Source organism: Salmo salar, chromosome ssa04, assembly GCF_905237065.1.
Source record: "Salmo salar chromosome ssa04, Ssal_v3.1, whole genome shotgun sequence".
In the NCBI taxonomy this organism is placed as follows: domain Eukaryota; kingdom Metazoa; phylum Chordata; class Actinopteri; order Salmoniformes; family Salmonidae; genus Salmo; species Salmo salar.
The window spans coordinates 49881108-49899902 of NC_059445.1; the positions used below are offsets into that span (position 1 = coordinate 49881108).

At 42.2% G+C, this 18795-nt stretch overlaps 1 protein-coding gene across 2 annotated transcripts; it reads right to left on the reverse strand.

Moving 5' to 3' along the window:
* Positions 1 to 2554: 2554 nt before the first annotated feature.
* LOC106603333 (cyclic nucleotide gated channel subunit alpha 2) lies at positions 2555 to 18616 on the reverse strand. Of its 2 annotated transcripts, none has more exons than XM_014196877.2 (7): positions 18285 to 18616; positions 8479 to 8601; positions 8104 to 8223; positions 7689 to 7865; positions 7276 to 7383; positions 7005 to 7111; positions 2555 to 6826 (listed from the first exon to the last, which is right to left on the reverse strand). In XM_014196877.2, the coding sequence occupies exons 2-7, from the start codon at positions 8583 to 8585 to the stop codon at positions 5340 to 5342; spliced, it is 2106 nt and encodes a 701-aa protein (XP_014052352.1). In that variant the 5' UTR covers positions 8586 to 8601; positions 18285 to 18616; the 3' UTR covers positions 2555 to 5339. The 2 variants fall into 2 exon arrangements, with proteins under 2 accessions (XP_014052352.1, XP_014052353.1); XM_014196878.2 differs by lacking the exon at positions 18285 to 18616 and adding an exon at positions 13939 to 14613.
* Between the last annotated feature and the right edge of the window lie 179 nt (positions 18617 to 18795).

Here is an 18795-nt window from a genome sequence, read left to right on the forward strand (position 1 = left end):
AACTGCAGCCTCACTCTCACTTCTTCTTCTATGATATAATGGCGGTCCGCAAACCAATGTTAAAGGTGCATGCTGCCACCTACTGTGCTGGAGTGTGTGGTCAATCACAGTTTACAACATTTCTAAATCCTCCTACCTAAAATATAAAAGAGCCCTACTAACTTCTAATAGACCCACCCCCATCCCCAAAATCCCTTCCAAACCCCCCCAACCCCGTCCAACCTCAATGACCCTACACTTCAATCTTTCCCTCTCTTCAACATACTTACAACAATATAACAACACATGCTCCACCATTTCATCGACCACACACTCCAGACCCAAACCATTCACATGCTTGCCAACCAGATGTAATGAAGAGTCAATGTACAATGTCCTAAGCGCAATCAAGCAAACACCTCCTCTTCCTTTCTAATCTGACTTTTGAATCTTGGTCCACCGACCTTTCTTTGGAGGGCATATAAATGCCGGCCCTTGGGCTTAGAGTCCTATCTTTTCTGCCACACATCTATCAAAATGGCTCTGATCTTACGTTTGGCCTTACTTCTACATAGTGGAAGATTAATATAAATTATATCTAGTTTTAAAGCTCTTTTGGCTATCTGGTCTACAATTTCATTCCCTTCCACACCTGAATCATGGCTCACATCAACACCATTATCCCAGAAACCCTAGACCCACTCAATTTGCAAACTGCCCCAACAGATCCACAGATGCAATCTCTATTGCACTCCACACTGCCCTTTCACACCTGGACAAAAGGAACACTTATGTGAGAATGCTATTCATTGACTACAGCTCAGTGTTCAACAACATAGTGCCCTTAAAGCTCATCACTAAGCTAAGGACCCTGGGACTAAACACCTCCCTCTGCAACTGGATTCTGGACTTCCTGACGGGCCACCCCCCAGGTGATAAGAGTAGGTAACAGCACATCCGACATGCTAATCCTCAACACAGGGGCCCCTTAGGCGTGCGTGCTCAATCCCATCCTGTACTCCCTGTTCACTCATGACTGCACGGCCAAGCACGACTCCAACAGTATCATTAGGCTTGCTGACGACACAACAGTGGTTGGGCTGTCACAGACAACGACGAGATAGCCTATAGGGAGTAGGTCAGAGACCTGACCGTGTGGTGCAAGGACAACAACGTCTCCCTCAACGTGATCAAGACAAAGGAGATGATTGTGGACTACAGGAAAAGGAGGACCGAGCACGCTGAGAGCTTCAAGTTCTTTGGCGTCCACATCACCAACAAACTAACATGGTCCAAGCACACCAAGATAGTCGTGAAGAGGGCACAACAAAATATATTCCCCCTCAGGAGACTGAAAAGATTTGGCACCTCAAAAGGTTCTACAGCTGCACCATCGATAGCATCCTGACAGGTTGCATCACTGCCTGGTATGGCAACTGCTCAGCCTCCGACCGCAAGGCACTACAGAGGGTAGTGCGTACTGCCCAGTACATCACTGGGGCCAAGGTTCGTGCCATCCAGGACCTCTATACCAGGCGGTGTCAGAGGAAGGCCCTAGAAAGTGTCAAAGACTCCAGCCACCCTAGTCATAGACTGTTGTCTCTGCTACCGCACGGCAAGCGGTACCGGAGTACCAAGTGTAGGTTCAAAAGGTTTCTAAACAGCTTCTGCCATAAGACTCCTGAACATCTAATCAAACGTCTACCAAGATTATTTGCATTCCCCCCCTCTTTTACGCTGCTGCTACTCTCTTTTATTATCCATGCATAGTCACTTTAATAGCTCTACCTACATGTACATATTACCTCAATTACCTCAACTAACCGGTGCCCCTGCACATTGACTCTGTACCGGTACCCCCTGTATACAGTATATAGCCTAGTTATTGTTATTTTACTGGTGCTCTTTATTTGTTACTTTTATTCCTTTTCTTGTTTTATGTATTTTTCTTAAAACTGCATTGTTGGTTAAGGGCTTGTAAGTAAGCATTTCACTGTAAGGTCTACACCTGTTATATTCAGCACATGTGATTTTGACCCAGCACAATCTCACTACTACACCCAGTCTATCAATTCTCCATAATAACATTAATACCTCCAATAGTAGGTCACTCCTATTATATTTACCAGATGATAAACTATTTAATACAGACAGAGAATCTGAACATACTATAATTCTAACAGGTTGTACATCCTCCACTCACTGGAGGGCAACTATTATCACCAACAGTTCAACTGAGTATACTGACAGTTCATCTGTTAGTCTTCTACATATCTGCACATGAAATTCAGGAACGTAAACGACTGCTCCTGTGTACCCGCTCTGGGTCCTTCGATCCATCTGTGAAAAGCGGTAAAAAAGCATAAATACTTCTACCAATGTAATTGTCAACCAGTTTCCCTATATCACTGACTTCAGACCAATACTCACTCTCACTGTATTACATTACCCCTCGTACACCAGTAGGGAGTCACTGTTTAGGCAGGAATTGTTGGACTGTGGCTTCAGATTTTATTTAAATATAGGTGTCTCTTTATTTAGGTTGATGGCATGACATTGAAAAAATGACGTTGAATCAAACATACCATTTTATTATCAACTTTGAAACAAGGTAAAATACATTTTCTTTATCAAATATGAAATTCAACATAATTTCAACCACCCAATTGAATATAGGATGAAAAAGAGACATTGATTAAATAGTAAGAATATGCAAAAATGTCAACATCTAAAATATGATGAAAATGTGACCTGGATCTGGTGTTGCATGTTCAATTGTATTTACAACACCACATTAAATAAATTTAGTTGCAATTTCCATGTAGATTCTACGTGAGATTTTTAACCATTCTGCGAGGAATATTCAACACAATTTCAACGTATAGATAGTTTTGAGGATTATGTTGAAATTAGATTGATGTAACAACCTGTTAGTCAGGTTAAGTCATTGTATTTAAGTTTAAGTTTTACCATAATTTCGATGTTTGCAATGCTGGTTGAAATGATATGAAAACAGTACTGGTTCATGACTTTTTGCAAATCCAGATGTTTCAAACATAGATTCAACGGCACAATACGTTGACAAATTATGTTGAAACAACGTTGATTCAACCAGATTGTGTCCAGTGGGTTATGAGTAACCTTAGAGTAAGCCCTGTTGGGCTGCAAACATTTTAATTCACATTAGAACACATATGCCATGAATTAGTTAACTGTGTTCAAAGACTTGGTAGGTCATACAACTATTAGCTGTAAAGACAATATTTTCATGATTACTAAACACATTACAGGCCACAGTATGGTAATGAAATTCTGTCAAAATACCAAATGTTTTCAGGGTATACAACAAATCTCCAAGACCATGAAATCCACCAGATACTGTTCTAGGGGCTGCTGATTGCTCTGTTGTTGGCCCACTTCATCATTAGGTAAGAGTTATATGAGGTTGGTTGAGGGCACTTTCCAGGATCGGAGTCTTACCCTCTGTGCTGCTTATCTGTTCTCATGTAACCTACCTTTGGGGTTAAGGATGTGGAAAATGACTGCATGTGACTTGTGTGTATACGCCTGCAACTCATTGCTCTACCCTATATTCGTATTATTATTCTACTTAAAGAACTCTACATCTTATCTTGGCATTGAACTCAAAGAAAATACTTGATATTCACAGTTATGTTTGTTACATACAGAGCCTTCAGAAAGTGTTCGTACCCCTTGACTTATTCCACATTTTGTTGTGTTACAGCCTGAATTCAAAATGGATTAAATTGATTTTCTCTCTCAATGATCTACACACAATACCACATAATGACAAATTGAAAACATGTTTGTAGAATATTTTGCAAATTTATTGAAAATGAAATACATAAATATCTAATTTACGTAAGTATTCACACCTTTGGCTGCAATTACAGCTGTGAGTCTTTCTGGGTAAGTCTCTAAGAGCTTTGCACACCTGAATTGTACAATATTTGCACATTATTCTTAAAAAATTCTTCAACCTCTGTGAAGTTGGTTGTTTATTATTGCAAGACATCTGTCTTGCCATAGATTTTCAAGCCAATTTAAATCAGAACTACAACTAGACGACTCAGGAACATTCAATGTCGTCTTGGTTAGCAACTCCAGTGTATATTTGGCCTTGTGTTTTAGGTTATTGTCCTGCTGAAATGTGAATTTGTCTCTCAGTGTCTGTTGAAAAGCAGACTGAACCAGGTTTTCCTCTAGGATTTTGCTTGTGCTTAGCTCCATTCTTTTTATCCTAAAAAACTCCCTAGTCCTTGCCGATGGCAGACATTACCCATAACATGATGCAGCCACCACCATGATTGAAAATATGACGAGTGGTACTCAGTGATGTGTTGTGTTGGATTTGCCCCAAACATAACGCTTTGTATTTAGGACATAAAGTGATTTTGTTTGCCACGTCTTTTGCAGTTTTACATTGGTTTCTTATTGCAAACAAGATGCATGTTTTGGAATTGTTTTATTCTGTACAGGTTTCCTTTTCCCTTTGTCATTTAGGTTAGTATTGTGGCGTAACTACATTGTTGTTGATCCATCCTCAGTTTTCTCCTATCACAGCCATTAAACTCTGTAACTGTTTTTAAGTCACCATTGGCCTCATGGTGAAATCCCTGAGCGGTTTCCTTCCTCTCCGACAACTGAGTTAGGAAGGACGCCTGTATCTTTGTAGTGACTGGGTGTATTGATACACCATCCAAAGTGTAATTATAACTTCACCATACTCAAAGCGATATGCAATGTCTGTTTTTTATGTTATTTATCTACCAAAAGGAGCCCTTCTTTTCGAGGCATTGGAAAACCTTGGTCTTTGTGAATGAATCTGTGTTTGAAAAATCACTGCTCGACTGACGGACCTTCCAGATAATTGAATGTGTGCGGTACAGAGATGAGGTAGTCATTCAAAAATCATGTTAAACATTATTATTGCACACATAATGAGTCCATGCACATTTTTACTCCTGAACCTATTTAGGCTTGCCATAACAAAGGGGTTGAATACTTACTGACATTTCAGCTTTTCATTTTTAATTGATTTGTAAAAATTGCAAAAAAACTATTCCGGTTAGTCATTATGGGGTATTGTGTGTAGGCCAGTGACACGAAATCTAAATTTAATCCATTTCATATTCAGGCTGTAATAAAACAAAATATGGAACAAGTCAAGGGGTGTGAATACTTTCTGAAGGCACAGCCTCTTAATGCAACAGTCATAAAGTTAATATGAAAATTATTTTCTTATTAGGAAGGAAATGTATTGTAAATTTGTGCATAACCTTGTGAGTTTGAAAGTGCTTAGAAAGTGCTAGGCCTAGAGCCATGGTCTCAGGCAGCTTTCAAGTTTGAACAGTGGATTCAGTCGGCTCATCATTTCCATGGTCACCCTGCTCAACGGTATTGGCAGCAGCCAGAGTGTCTGCCTCTGCCTCAGAAGCTGAGTCTTCGTCAGAGAGGTCTGCGTCTGAGAGGATCCCGCAGCCCGTGTGGCACAGCTGGCGCTCCAGGTTGGTGATGCGCCGCTTTAGCCGCTGCTGTGTGGCAGTGTACTCGCTGAGCAGGCGGGCGAAGCGCGTCTGCAGGGTGTCCAGAGAGGACTCCAGCCTCTCCACCTTCTCCTCAGTGTCCTCTCCACCCAGTCTGCCAGCCTCTGCATTCTCATCCAAGAGGCCCTCCTTCATAAGGATCTCCTTCCCCCTCTCCTCCAGCACCTTCTTAGCATCAGGGTACTCGGTCACTGCTTCCATCAGGTCGTCCTTAGAGAGGCAGAAGAGGTCAGAATAGCCGATGCTGCGGATATTGGCCGTCCTACGGTTTCCCATTTTGCTGCCCTGGATGTTGAGGATACTTATCTCCCCAAAGCAGCTGCCGGCGGTGAGGAGGGCGTACTGTGTGACCCCGTCATTTGCCACCACTGCCAGCTTCCCCTCTTTGATGATGTACATCTCCTTCCCTATGTCCCCTTTGCGGCAGATGTAGTCCCCTGGGCTATAGACCTGTGGCCGGAGTTTCAGCACCAGCTCCACCAACAGTCCAGCCTCACAGTCCTGAAAGATACGGACTTTCTTCAGGGTCTCCAGGTGCACATTGATGGCGATCTCAGCCCGCAATTTGTTAGGCAAGTTCTTCAATACCTCCTGCTCATCCACTGCTTTCTTATTAGTCCAGAGGTAGTCAAACCACTTAATGACGCGTGCTTCCAGCTCCTTGCTGACCCGGCGAAAGTGCATGTAGTGTTTGATGGCATCAATACGGGCCTGAAACTCTGCACGTGTGGCATTCATGTTGGAAATCATGGAGCCAACATTACCCACAATTGTGGCAAAGATCAGTACCCCAACGAGGAAGTCAAAGACCACAAAAAGATACTCCTCATCTCGTACAGGTGCAGGCATCTCTCCAATAGTGGTGAGGGTGAGGGTGGACCAGTACAGGCAGTAGACATAGCCCCGGGTTAGGGAGCCATACTCAGGGTTGGAGATGTTGGGGTACACCCAGGTATCAGAGCCAAACCCTAGAGATTTGGAAATAGCAAAGTAGATGCAGGCGTTCCAGTGGATGATGACCAGGATGTAGAGCACCAAGTTGCAGATGCGGAAGATGTTGGGGTAGTTTGTGCGTGTCTCAGTGCGGTCAAAGAACTCAAACATGCGTGGGAAGCGCAGCAGGCGATTGAATCTGAGCTCTGGGGTGTGGATTCCTGTGGATATGTAGGCCAGATCAGTGGGTAGGATGGACACGACATCCAGCTTGAACTGAAATGTGCGGACGTAGCTGTCTCTCAGCTTGGAGAGGTCCTTCACCAGCAGACCCTGCTCCAGAAACCCTGTTGTATATAGAAGGTGTTGCCATTAGCAGGAAAATATCTACCCAGGTTATCAATCATCTCTCACATCTCTTTGTTTTGATCAGTAAATAATAAATACAGCTATACATAATATAACAAAAGTGTGTTTAGTCTCAAGCTAGGACCTGTTTTAAGGGTGTATTCGATGGTGATGTACCTGTGCGGAGTCGGACACATGTGTCCAAGATGTACACAGCGTCTGAAAGGTAGTCCAGCACCAACCAGCAGATGTAATTGCTTGTCTGCAGTTTGTCAAAGCACGCCCTACACATAGAAGGGAAAAAGAGAATACTTAACTCCAGCATCAAACGTCCATCTATCAGTCCAACATTATATCGTTTCATTTTACTGATTAATAAACATCCCCTCTAGTGTTGTGCTATGTGTGGACTGTGGACCAAACAGAAAATGTCTGTGTTCTCAACTACCTAGCCACAATGAGGATCCAGTTGTAGAGCACAGCTATAGCAATAACAAACAGCCAACGGTAGTACATGTCGTCTGATGGGGACACAACGAACACACCCCATTTGTTCCTGAGAAATAAAAGAGAAAGGTTCATGTCAAATAAGGTTACACAGATCTTTTTTTGTTTCTGCAGGTAGACATGGGTGGGTCTGATCTTCAAGGGCCATGTGTCTGAAAGACTAACCACTGAACATATATCAGCTTTAATAATGATTACATTATTATGATGAGGCTGTAGACTGTATCAAATGGGGTCCATTTAAGGTAAGAAACCAGACGATGGATTTTTATTAAACTGAGGTAGATACATGTTACATTGTAATTCAGAACAGTTTATAGCGTATTTAGAGAATCATCACAGAGGCAGACATACCTAAATCTCCCTTTGGTATTGTTGCCATTGGCATCAGGCTGCGTATTGCTGATGCGACTAGGGGCAGTCCTTAGCTCAGGGCCACGGAAGCGTTCCAAGAAAGAGTCTGGCCGCTCCTCCTCCTCTAGAAGGCTCCTGTGTGCCCACTCCCTCAGAATCACCACCAAATTCACTAATCTGAGAGAGAGAGAGAGAGAGAGAGAGAGAGAGAGAGAGAGAGAGAGAGAGAGGAGGGAAGGGAAAGAGACAGAGCTATTCAGAGATACCTGTAAAGAGTAGCAGAATTTGTATAAAATAACTATATTAAGCAGAGTAAATTGGGACAGATTAGCATATGGGTGAGGCAATTTCAACATCACACTATCTATCAGTTGTGAGCTTTGGAAACTACCATTGCTGAGGAACCAGAATTTACCTAGACAGAGCTCCCCGTCCTTGAAAAGAGTTCCTTGAGTTGTTTCCACCATCGAGAGCGGCCACCCGTGCCAGCTCTGAGGATGTGTCATCATTATCATGATCACATTCTGATGGCACTCTAGGAGAAGAGAAGACAGAGGCAGATGCAGTGAAGATGCACTCTTGAGCAGGGGTAGGTATACATTTGGATGCACAAACAATGACCATTTGAGTCTCTGATTAGCAGTTGAAAAAGGGAGGCAGGGTCAAATACTGTACATGGTGGTACATTGTGTAAAACAGGAAGAGTTGTATATAAGCATAAAGGATGCATGCAGCAAAGAAATATAATTCTAGAACTAGAACCCTATGCAGGCCTCTCTGTGTAACCCACCTGCTGAGAGTACTCTCAGCTCTCTCCCTCTCTGTCTCCTCCTCCACAGTGGTCTTCACTGAGAGACGATGGGGGGACAAGTCTCTGTCGGTTACCTGGCCTGTCATCTTCAGCTGAAATGAGCTTTCAATTGATACAGAGAAACATTATTAAGAGTCTTTCCATTCCATCTGATACGCCCAAAAACTGTCCACTAGTTGACCATAATTATGAGCTTTTCATACAGTATTTAACCAACATCTGCATGGCACAATGGTATTTAGTCATATAATCATGAAATGTGGCTGGTGTTTTGCCATGGTCAGGGCCGGATTAATGCAGGGGCTTACCGGGGCTGAAGCCTGAAGCCTCTTGGGCTGAAGCCTCTTGGGCCCTTTGGGGGCCCAAGAGGAAGCAAAATGTTTTTAATAAAATCATACACTGAGTACAGTCGTGGCCAAAAGTTTTGAGAATGACACAAATATTAATTTTCACAAAGTTTGCTGCTTCAGTGTCTTTAGGTATTTTTGTCAGATGTTACTATGGAATACTGAAGTATATTTACAAGCATTTCATAAGTGTAAAATGCTTTTATTGACAATTACATGAAGTTGATGCAAAGAGTCAGTATTTGCAGTGTTGACCCTTCTTTTTCAAGACCTCTGCAATCCGCCCTGGCATGCTGTCAATTAACTTCTGGGCCACATCCTGACTGATGGCAGCCCATTCTTGCATAATCAATGCTTGGAGTTTGTCAGAATTTGTGGGTTTTTGTTTGTCCACCCGCCTCTTGAGGATTGACCACAAGTTCTCAATGGGATTAAGGTCTGGGGAGTTTCCTGTCCATGGACCCAAAATATCAATGTTTTGTTCCCTGAGCCACTTAGTTATCACTTTTGTCTTATGGCAAGGTGCTCCATCATGCTGGAAAAAGGCATTGTTTGTCACCAAACTTTTCCTGGATGGTTGGGAGAAGTTGCTCTCGGAGGATGTGTTAGTACCATTCTTTATTCATGGCTGTCTTCTTAGGCAAAATTGTGAGTGAGCGCACTCCCTTGGCTGAGAAGGGAAACTTTTGGCCACGACTATACAAAACATTAAGGAAAACATTTCCATGACATAGACTGACCAGGTGAATCTAGGTGAAAGCTATGATGCCTTATTGATGTCACTTGTTAAATCCACTTCAATCAGTGTAGATGAAGGGGAGGAGACAGGTTAAAGAAAGATTTTTAAGCCTTGAAACAATTGGGACATGGATTGTCTATGTGTGCCATTCAGAGGGGGAAGGGCCAAGACAAAATATTTAAGTGCCTTTGAAAGGGGTATGGTAGTAGGTGCGAGGCACACAGGTTTGTGTCAAGAACTGCAACACTGCAGGATTTTTCACGCTCAACAGTTTCCCGTATTTATCAAGAATGGTCTACCACCCAAAGGACATCCAAACAGCTTGACACAACTGTGGGAAGCATTTGGTGTCAACAAGGGCCAGCCTCCCTGTGGAACGCTTTCGACACCTTGTAGAGTCCATGCCCTGACGAATTGAGGCTGTTCTGAGGGCAAAGGAGGGTGGGGTGCAACTCAATACTAGAACGTTTCCTTAAAGTGGAATTGACAGCATTTTAGCAACATGAAATCTTATTAAAATCTGATCATATACACCCACAGGAAGAACATGACTCATTTTTTTTTACAATTTCTGACAAGCGAGCACTTTGATATGGTCATTTTCAAATTTTCATAAATTCTTAAAATGGTTGGGAATTACGTATACTAAGGCATTTGTGAAAATTGTATAGCAATATACAAAGTGAAAGTGTCAGTGCGTTTCGACAATTAATAGACCCTGCAGTAAATAAAATCGAACAAAAAAAAATATGTCTCATCCAGGACCAGAGTCTACGCAGACCTTAGCCAATCAGATTTACAGTAGGCCTTTATGCAAACAAGCCATTTGCCACACGAGCCTGCCATCATTCATTTGAATTTGACTCTGTGTGTTTACAAGCAGTAGCACCAGCGCGGCTTTAGATCATTAGAATGCATTTGGCAAAAGCCAAAAAATACACCTGAGTGGATTTCTGCAAATACGTAAATACCTCGGGAGTCTTCTTACATTTGGGAACTTTACAGTCCTATTGATCACACAACCATGAAAAGGTAGGCTGTATTTCCCTATACATCAACAAGATCACCATCTAAAGCTAGCCAGAGTAAGCTGAGCTAAAATCTAACGAAGGAACATTAGATAAACCCTCTCAAACTTTTTCAGCCAGTTGGCCGTAAGTAGGCTGCTCGTCCTTCTGCAGCTTGCCTGCCAACGCATGCTTGTCCCAACCAAGCACCCAAGCTAACTGGCTAAAGTTGGCTAGCTTGCTAGCTAGCTACCTCCAGACACAGATAAGAACACACCTCACTCTGACCATTTTACTCGGGATCTCCTTTAGCTAGCAAAGCGATTCACATTTCTTGCTAGCTAACCAAATGACACCTGCATCTCTGGCTGTGTAGCCACCGAAAAACAATATGAGAGAAGTCAGTCACTCACTAACTCCTCCAATGACATGACATCCTCCTAGCAACTCGCTATCTAGCTAACGTTAGGCTCTGTGTTTTTAGCTATCTACATAAATAGATGCGCTAGCCTATTAGCCACGTTATAACTGACTTGTGATCATTTCTCTTGCTAGTTACAGTCGTCTGTTTTTGTCAGAAATATTTAGTCATTTAAACTGAAACAGTGCATCCCGAATGGAGGCAGCAAGCAATGTACCAGGCCAGCTGTGATTTACGTGATAGCAATATTTTTGGGACTACCAAGAAATGTATTGGTGAATGATACACTGCTCAAAAAAATAAAGGGAACACTTAAACAACACAATGTAACTCCAAGTCAATCACACTTCTGTGAAATCAAACTGTCCACTTAGGAAGCAACACTGATTGACAATACATTTCACATGCTGTTGTGCAAATGGAATAGACAACAGGTGGAAATTATAGGCAATTAGCAAGACACCCCCAATAAAGGAGTGGATCTGCAGGTGGGGACCACAGACCACTTCTCAGTTCCTATGCTTCCTGGCTGATGTTTTGGTCACTTTTGAATGCTGGCGGTGCTTTCACTCTAGTGGTAGCATGAGACGGAGTCTACAACCCACACAAGTGGCTCAGGTAGTGCAGCTCATCCAGGATGGCACATCAATGCGAGCTGTGGCAAGAAGGTTTGCTGTGTCTGTCAGCGTAATGTCCAGAGCATGGAGGCGCTACCAGGAGACAGGCCAGTACATCAGGAGATGTGGAGGAGGCCGTAGGAGGGCAACAACCCAGCAGCAGGACCGCTACCTCCGCCTTTGTGCAAGGAGGAGCAGGAGAAGCACTGCCAGAGCCCTGCAAAATGACCTCCAGCAGGCCACAAATGCGCATGTGTCTGCTCAAACGGTCAGAAACAGACTCCATGAGGGTGGTATGAGGGCCCGACATCCACAGGTGGGGGTTGTGCTTACAGCCCAACACCGTGCAGGACGTTTGGCATTTGCCAGAGAACACCAAGATTGGCAAATTCGCCACTGGCGCCCTGTGCTCTTCACAGATGAAAGCAGGTTCACACTGAGCACGTGACAGACGTGACAGAGTCTGGAGACGCCGTGGAGAACGTTCTGCTGCCTGCAACATCCTCCAGCATGACCGGTTTGGCGGTGGGTCAGTCATGGTGTGGGGGCCGCACAGCCCTCCATGTGCTCGCCAGAGGTAGCCTGACTGCCATTAGGTACCGAGATGAGATCCTCAGACCCCTTGAGAGACCATATGCTGGTGCGGTTGACCCTGGGTTCCTCCTAATGCAAGACAATGCTAGAATTCATGTGGCTGGAGTGTGTCAGCAGTTCCTGCAAGAGGAAGGCATTGATGCTATGGACTGGCCCGCCCGTTCCCCAGACCTGAATCCAATTGATCACATCTGGGACATCATGTCTCACTCCATCCACCGACGCTACGTTGCACCACAGACTGTCCAGGAGTTGGCGGATGCTTTAGTCCAGGTCTGGGAGGAGATCCCTCAGGAGACCATCCGCCACCTCATCAGGAGCATGCCCAGGCGTTATAGGGAGGTCATACAGGCACGTGGAGGCCACACACACTACTGAGCCTCATTTTGACTTGTTTTAAGGACATTACATCAAAGTTGGATCAGCCTGTAGTGTGGTTTTCCACTTTAATTTTGAGTGTGACTCCAAATCCAGACCTCCATGGGTTGATAAATTGGATTTCCATTGATTATTTTTGTGTGATTTTGTTGTCAGCACATTCAACTATGTAAAGAAAAAAGTATTTAATAAGATTATTTCTTTCATTCAGATCTAGGATGTGTTGTTTAAGTGTTCCCTTTATTTTTTTGAGCAGTATATTAATCATGCATTGAACTGCATCCATCTATTCTGCCAACAATTCCTGGAATGTTAAGTCAAATAGAACCTATTTTTAAAACCTCCTTTAAAGTTAGTTTTGTAGCATAAACTGGGAATTTTATATTTTTGACTGATATTATGATTGTCTTTTTGATTCATATCTGCAAAGTAGTTAAAACGCTGTCAGTTCGACTTTAATGTTTTGTACACTCAATATACAAAACATTAAAGCAATATAAACAGTATACACTCAATGTACAAAACATTAAAACAGTATAAACAGAATACACTGAGTGTACAAAACATTACGAACACCTTCCTAATATTTTGCCCTCAGAACAGCCTCAATTCGTCGGGGCATGGACTCTACAAGGTTTTGAAAGCGTTCCACGGGGATGCTGGCCCATGTTGACTCCAGTGCTTCCTACAGTTGTCAAGTAGCCTGGATGTCCTTTGGGTGGTGGACCATTCTTGATACACACGGGAAACTGTTGAGTTGAAAAACAAAGCAGCGTTGCAGTTCTCGACACACTCAAACCGGCGCTCCTGGCATCTACTACCATACTCTGTCAAAGGCACTTAAATCTTTTGTCTTGCCCATTCAACCTATGAATGACACACATACACGAATCAATGTCTCAATTTTCTCAAGGCTTAAAAATCCTTCTTTAACCTGTCTCCTCCCCTTCATCTACACTGATTGAAGTGGATTTAACAAGTTAGGGATCATAGCTTTCACCTGGATTCACCTGGTCAGTCTACATCATGGAAAGAGTTCTTAAAGTTTTGTACACTCAGCATATATTATACAGTTTACACAGTATATATATATTGTCTTCCCTGTGGCTCAGTTGGTATAGCATGGTGTTTGCAACGCCAGCATGGTGTGTGCAACACCAGGGTTCTGTGTTCGATTCCCACGGGGGGCCAGTACAAAAAAAATATTTACATTTTTTTTTTTTTTATGTATGAAATGTATGCACTCACTACTGTAAGTCGCTCTGGATAAGAGCGTCTGCTAAATGACTAAAATGTCAATTTAAAATATATATATATATGATATAAATATATTTACTGCAACCGCCAACAGGAGGATCCACAGGAGGATTCAGGAGCCCGCTCTCAGTGAGTGTACAGTAGATAGCCAGCTGCGGTCTACTGCTGCTCTGCTAATCGTCAGATGGGGGAGGAGAGGAGGTAGGGGGCCCACGTGGGTAACTGGGGGGCCCTGTCTCGGTTAATAAAAATACAAAAAATTAACTACATAATAAATAAATGTGACTGGTCAATTGTGTGCTGGCCCAAGCCCATAGTGGGCGCAAGAGGAAAAAAAACAACAACAAAAACTATTTCGTTATTGTTTTTATTATTTTATCCAACCACAGGCGCCCGCTCTCAATGTTCAAAATACACCAGAGAGCATCATTTAGACACAGAGGACCAATAGTAAAAAAAAATACCTATGGATTACATTTTATCACAAGCACATACAGGTAATAACCAAAATAAAGGAAACACCAACATAAAGTGTCGTAAAATGGTGTTGGGCCACCACAAGCTGCCAGAACAGCTTCAATGTGCCTTGGCATAGATTCATCAAGTGGACCTAAATCATGCCAGGAAAATATACCCCACACCATAACATAAACGTTGTATCACTCATTTACTAAAGTGTTTCCTTTCTTTTGTCAGTTACCGGTTGCCTACTGTCGGGAAGGCCGCAATTTGGGCAGCTTGTTGCGTTGTCGCCGTAGACATACACTACCGGTCAAAGGTTTTAGAACACCTACTCATTCAAGGGTTTTTCTTTATTTTTTACTATTTTCTTCATTGTCGAATAATAGTGAAGACATCAAAACTATGAAATAACACATATGGAATCATGTAGTAACCAAAAAAGTGTTAAACAAAATAACACAAAATATATTTTATATTTGAGATTCTTCAAATAACCACACTTTGCCTTGATGACAGCTTTGCACATGCTTGACATTCTCTCAACCAGCTTCATGAGGTAGTCACCTGGAATGCATTTCAATTGGTGTGCCTTCTTAAAAGTTAATTTGTGGAATTTCTTTCCTTCTTATTGTGTTTGAGCCAATCAGTTATCTTGTGACAAGGTAGGTGGGTATACAGAAGATCTATATAAATCCATATTATGGCAGGAACAGCTTAAATAAGCAAAGAGAAACGACAGTCCATCATAAAATATATTTGTTTAACACTTTTTTGGTTACTACATGCTTCCATGTGTGTTATTTCATAGTTCTACAATGTAGAAAATAGTACAAAATTAAGAAAAACCCTTGAATGAGTAGGTGTTCTAAAACTTTTGACCGGTAGTGTATAATCCATAGAAGGGCTTCAGAACCTCTCACCCTGTAAATTATAGTGTTAAACTCATGGATACCCTAGCAATGGCTGCCAGTCCTGACTTGAATGGGAACTGCCATCTATGGATTATATTGCTATGGTTAGTTGTGGCTGTCTGTTTGCCTTTTGCCATTAAAAAATATAATCGCAGGAAAAACTTAGTTTGGAAAGCAAATGCCTACCGCTGAAAAGAGAAGACTAATCTGTCTGTAGAACCAATATAAAAAAGCTTTCTTATAAAAAAAACAAAGCCCCGGGGCCTAGGATTTCTTAATCTGGCCCTGGCCATGCTTCAGGGGTGTACTGTATGTGGAAGATAAGGGCTATAGTCATGGTTTGGTACAGATGTAGGATCTTCATTTGAGCTAGACTGCTACAGCAGGAAAATAATCCTTCAGCAACAGGAAATGTTAATTATTAGTGTATGTGGATTATACTTAATGGACATTTTTGTATGGGTTGATACATTTTTCATGAGGGAAAATAAAGTATGAAATGGAAATGACAAACTTCAGAAGCCTTTTAAAACCTCAAATACACTACAAGTTTTACATTTCCTGCATTGTCCTGCAAAAGGTTGATCAAATTAAGATCCTACATCTGTAAATCTCTCTTCAGTGTTTAGGGAGTGTGTGAGAGATAGAGCAGAGGGACAGAAGACGATTGGGACTGCCGGCCACATTCCCTCATCTGGGGCCTCCAAAACAGGCTGTGGTCGCCGTGGTGACTATTTTGGCATCCACAGCAACCAGGGTTGTCAGCCAATACTACCTCCTGCTCCTCTCACTCGTCAGGGGTTGGGAAAATATGTATAGTCTATTATAAAGTGTATGTTGACGGTATATGAGGATAAACATTGTTTGAGAGCAATGATACAGGTTAAATACTATGTTAAATATGGTCTCTATGTTGTAGGCTTCTGAGTAAACATCCTAGTCACAACCTTCTGTTCTGAGAAAGATACTTTTTTTCTGAGAAACAAATGTGGTAGCCTAAGCCATATTGAGCACATAATCCTTTAATGTTTCACTAATTACAGATTGCAGTGGCATAACTATCTGTCTGATCTGGCAGAAGTTCACTAAACAAAGATTTACAAACCTATCACAAGTTTGGGGTCCCCCTGCGACCTCCAGATAGCATATGTACATATCATAAACCACTATTTGGGGGGGGAGTTGGGGGGGGAATGTGAAGAAGTTGCATTATTTCAGCTTAAAAATTTACATTTAGGGGAATTTTATAAAGGAAAAGATTTCTTTATGGCATTTTGTAAATACTTTCAATATTATTAATTTCCAAGTTGGCTCTATGCCCTTGTCCGGAGCAAAGGATCCCAATTTCAAACTCTACATAAAAGTGTTTAAAATTAAAAAAAACTGGCAAAAAATGATATTAATTGAAATATTATTGTATGTCGTTTCAAGCGTCACATCTGGAGGAAACCTGGCACCATCCCTATGGTGAAGCATGGTGGTGGCAGCATCATGCTGTGGGGATGTTTTTCAGCGGCAGGGACTAGGAGACTAGTCAGGATTGAGGGAAAGATGAACAGAGCAAAGTACAGAGAGATCCTTAATGAAAACCTGCTCCCGAGTGCTCAGGACCTCAGACTGAGGCGAAGGTTCACCTTCCAACAGGACAACGACCATAAGCGCACAGCCAAGACAACATAGGAGTGGCTTCAGGACAAGTCTCTGAATGTCCTTGAGGGCAGCGATGCTCCCCATCCAACCTGACAGAGCTTGAGAGGATCTGCAGAGAAGAATAGGAGAAACTCCCCAAATACAGGTGTGTGAAGCTTGTAGCATCATACCCAAGAAGACTCAAGGCTGTAATTGCTGCCAAAGGTGCTTCAACAAAGTACCGAGTAAAGGGTCTGAATAGTTATGTAAATGTGATATTTTAATAATTTTGGGGGTAGAAATTAGCAAAAATTTCAGAAAACCTGCTTTTGCTTTGTCATAATGGAGTATTGTGTGTAGATTGATGAGCAAAAAAATACATTTTAATCCCCTTTAGAGTAAAGCTGTAACCTAACAAAATTTGGAAAACATCAAAGGGTCTGAACACATTCCGAAGGCACTGTATATATACGTTTGGAGATTTGTATGACATATTTGAATAATATAATGTTAGAATTAAACAATCAAGGCCTTCAAACACCTATTGGACAATAATTCTAAAAATTAAATGTATTTTTATAGTGTCTGACGGAGTTGACATAAATCTGATTAGTGAGCATTTTATGAATAAAATAAAAATAAATAGGTTGTTCCTTTACATGCTGTGATAGCTGATACTTAGTCTATCAAAATATATATTTCACTTTTTTGTTAATATATATATTTTTAAAGTGAGATTGCCCTGTCTTTAAAGAATACTGAGCTCTAAAATAGCAACATTTTCTCTCATCCTAGAATAAGATTAGCTATACAACTGCACATTTTTCTCACTGGCCTTTGCTCGGAACTTACGGGGGCCTCGCGAAACTGTGCTATGCCACTGACCCACCTCTAAATTGTCATTACGTTCTGACACGTGGAAGCACTGAAAGTATTGAGAAGGGTGGTGTTAGGGCCATGACTGGCTCATGGAAGTTGAAGCAGACAAATGATGGTGGTGTTTAGACAACTGTTTCCAATGTTTTACTAATTGGTGGATCATTAGGGGAAACAGTCAGCCTGAGGCATAGTACTCTGTTCAGTGAGCCAATCTAACTGCTCCCACAGGACCAAGCTCTCCACATCATAGCTGACAACAGGTGCGTTTCATCACTTGAGGCAGCAAAGGTAGTGACTGTCTATATGCCCAGTGTATCATGTGTGTCTCATGACTGTGACTAAGTTGCTACAGTAACATAGTGATAAATGCAGGCAACAAGTGTCTGTTGGCCATATGTCATTTCCAATGGCAATGGGAAAGTGCCACATACTACATAAGAACACAGACCAAAATAACAATGAATGCGATAAACACATACTATAAACACATAGTACAGTGCCGTTTTGCTAAAAGATAAATGTTTTTAGGGAGGTGGTCACTCACCAGCTTGTTTCTATACCCTGCTTGCCTCCAATCACTCCAGTAAAATCCTTATGGCCATTTCAAAGACAACCAGAGCTCCTTCCCAGCTATTGTTTCCATTGCGGAGAAGATGGAACTGCAGGAGCATGCATTAATGAAGGAGCACCAAGCCAACACATTTCATACCTCTTCCTTGCTTCGTCAACATGTCACGTCCTCTAATTATGTCAGGTTTATGAAGTGGTTCCTCTTTCTTCCTCTGGGGTCTCCTCCTTTCTTCACTTGTGGAAAGCATAGGCACTGCTTGTCAACATGTCTAAGTCAACAGGACTTCCAATAGACTGACTGTAGGCAGAGCAGGATGGGTGGAGGGGAAGAGGAGGGGCGGAGAGAAAAAGAGGGCGGGGACGTGGAGAGCTTTCAGGGGTAAAAAGGCGTGCTTAGCCTCTCTGTCATAATGAGAAGAACAAGCACCAAGAGAGTAAAGTCTGATCAGCAAGTCACATCAAGTGGGTGACAGACACTTCATCCC

Excerpts from the sequence above, each read along its gene's own strand:
- LOC106603333 (XM_014196877.2), bottom strand. The coding sequence starts at position 8,585 with ATGACAGGCCAGGTAACCGACAGAGACTTGTCCCCCCATCGTCTCTCA. Across the intron at positions 7,384-7,688 it reads AATACCAAAGGGAGATTTAG|GAACAAATGGGGTGTGTTCG; the intron begins GTATGTCTGCCT and ends TTTATTTCTCAG. Across the intron at positions 6,827-7,004 it reads ATGTGTCCGACTCCGCACAG|GGTTTCTGGAGCAGGGTCTG; the intron begins GTACATCACCAT and ends TATATACAACAG.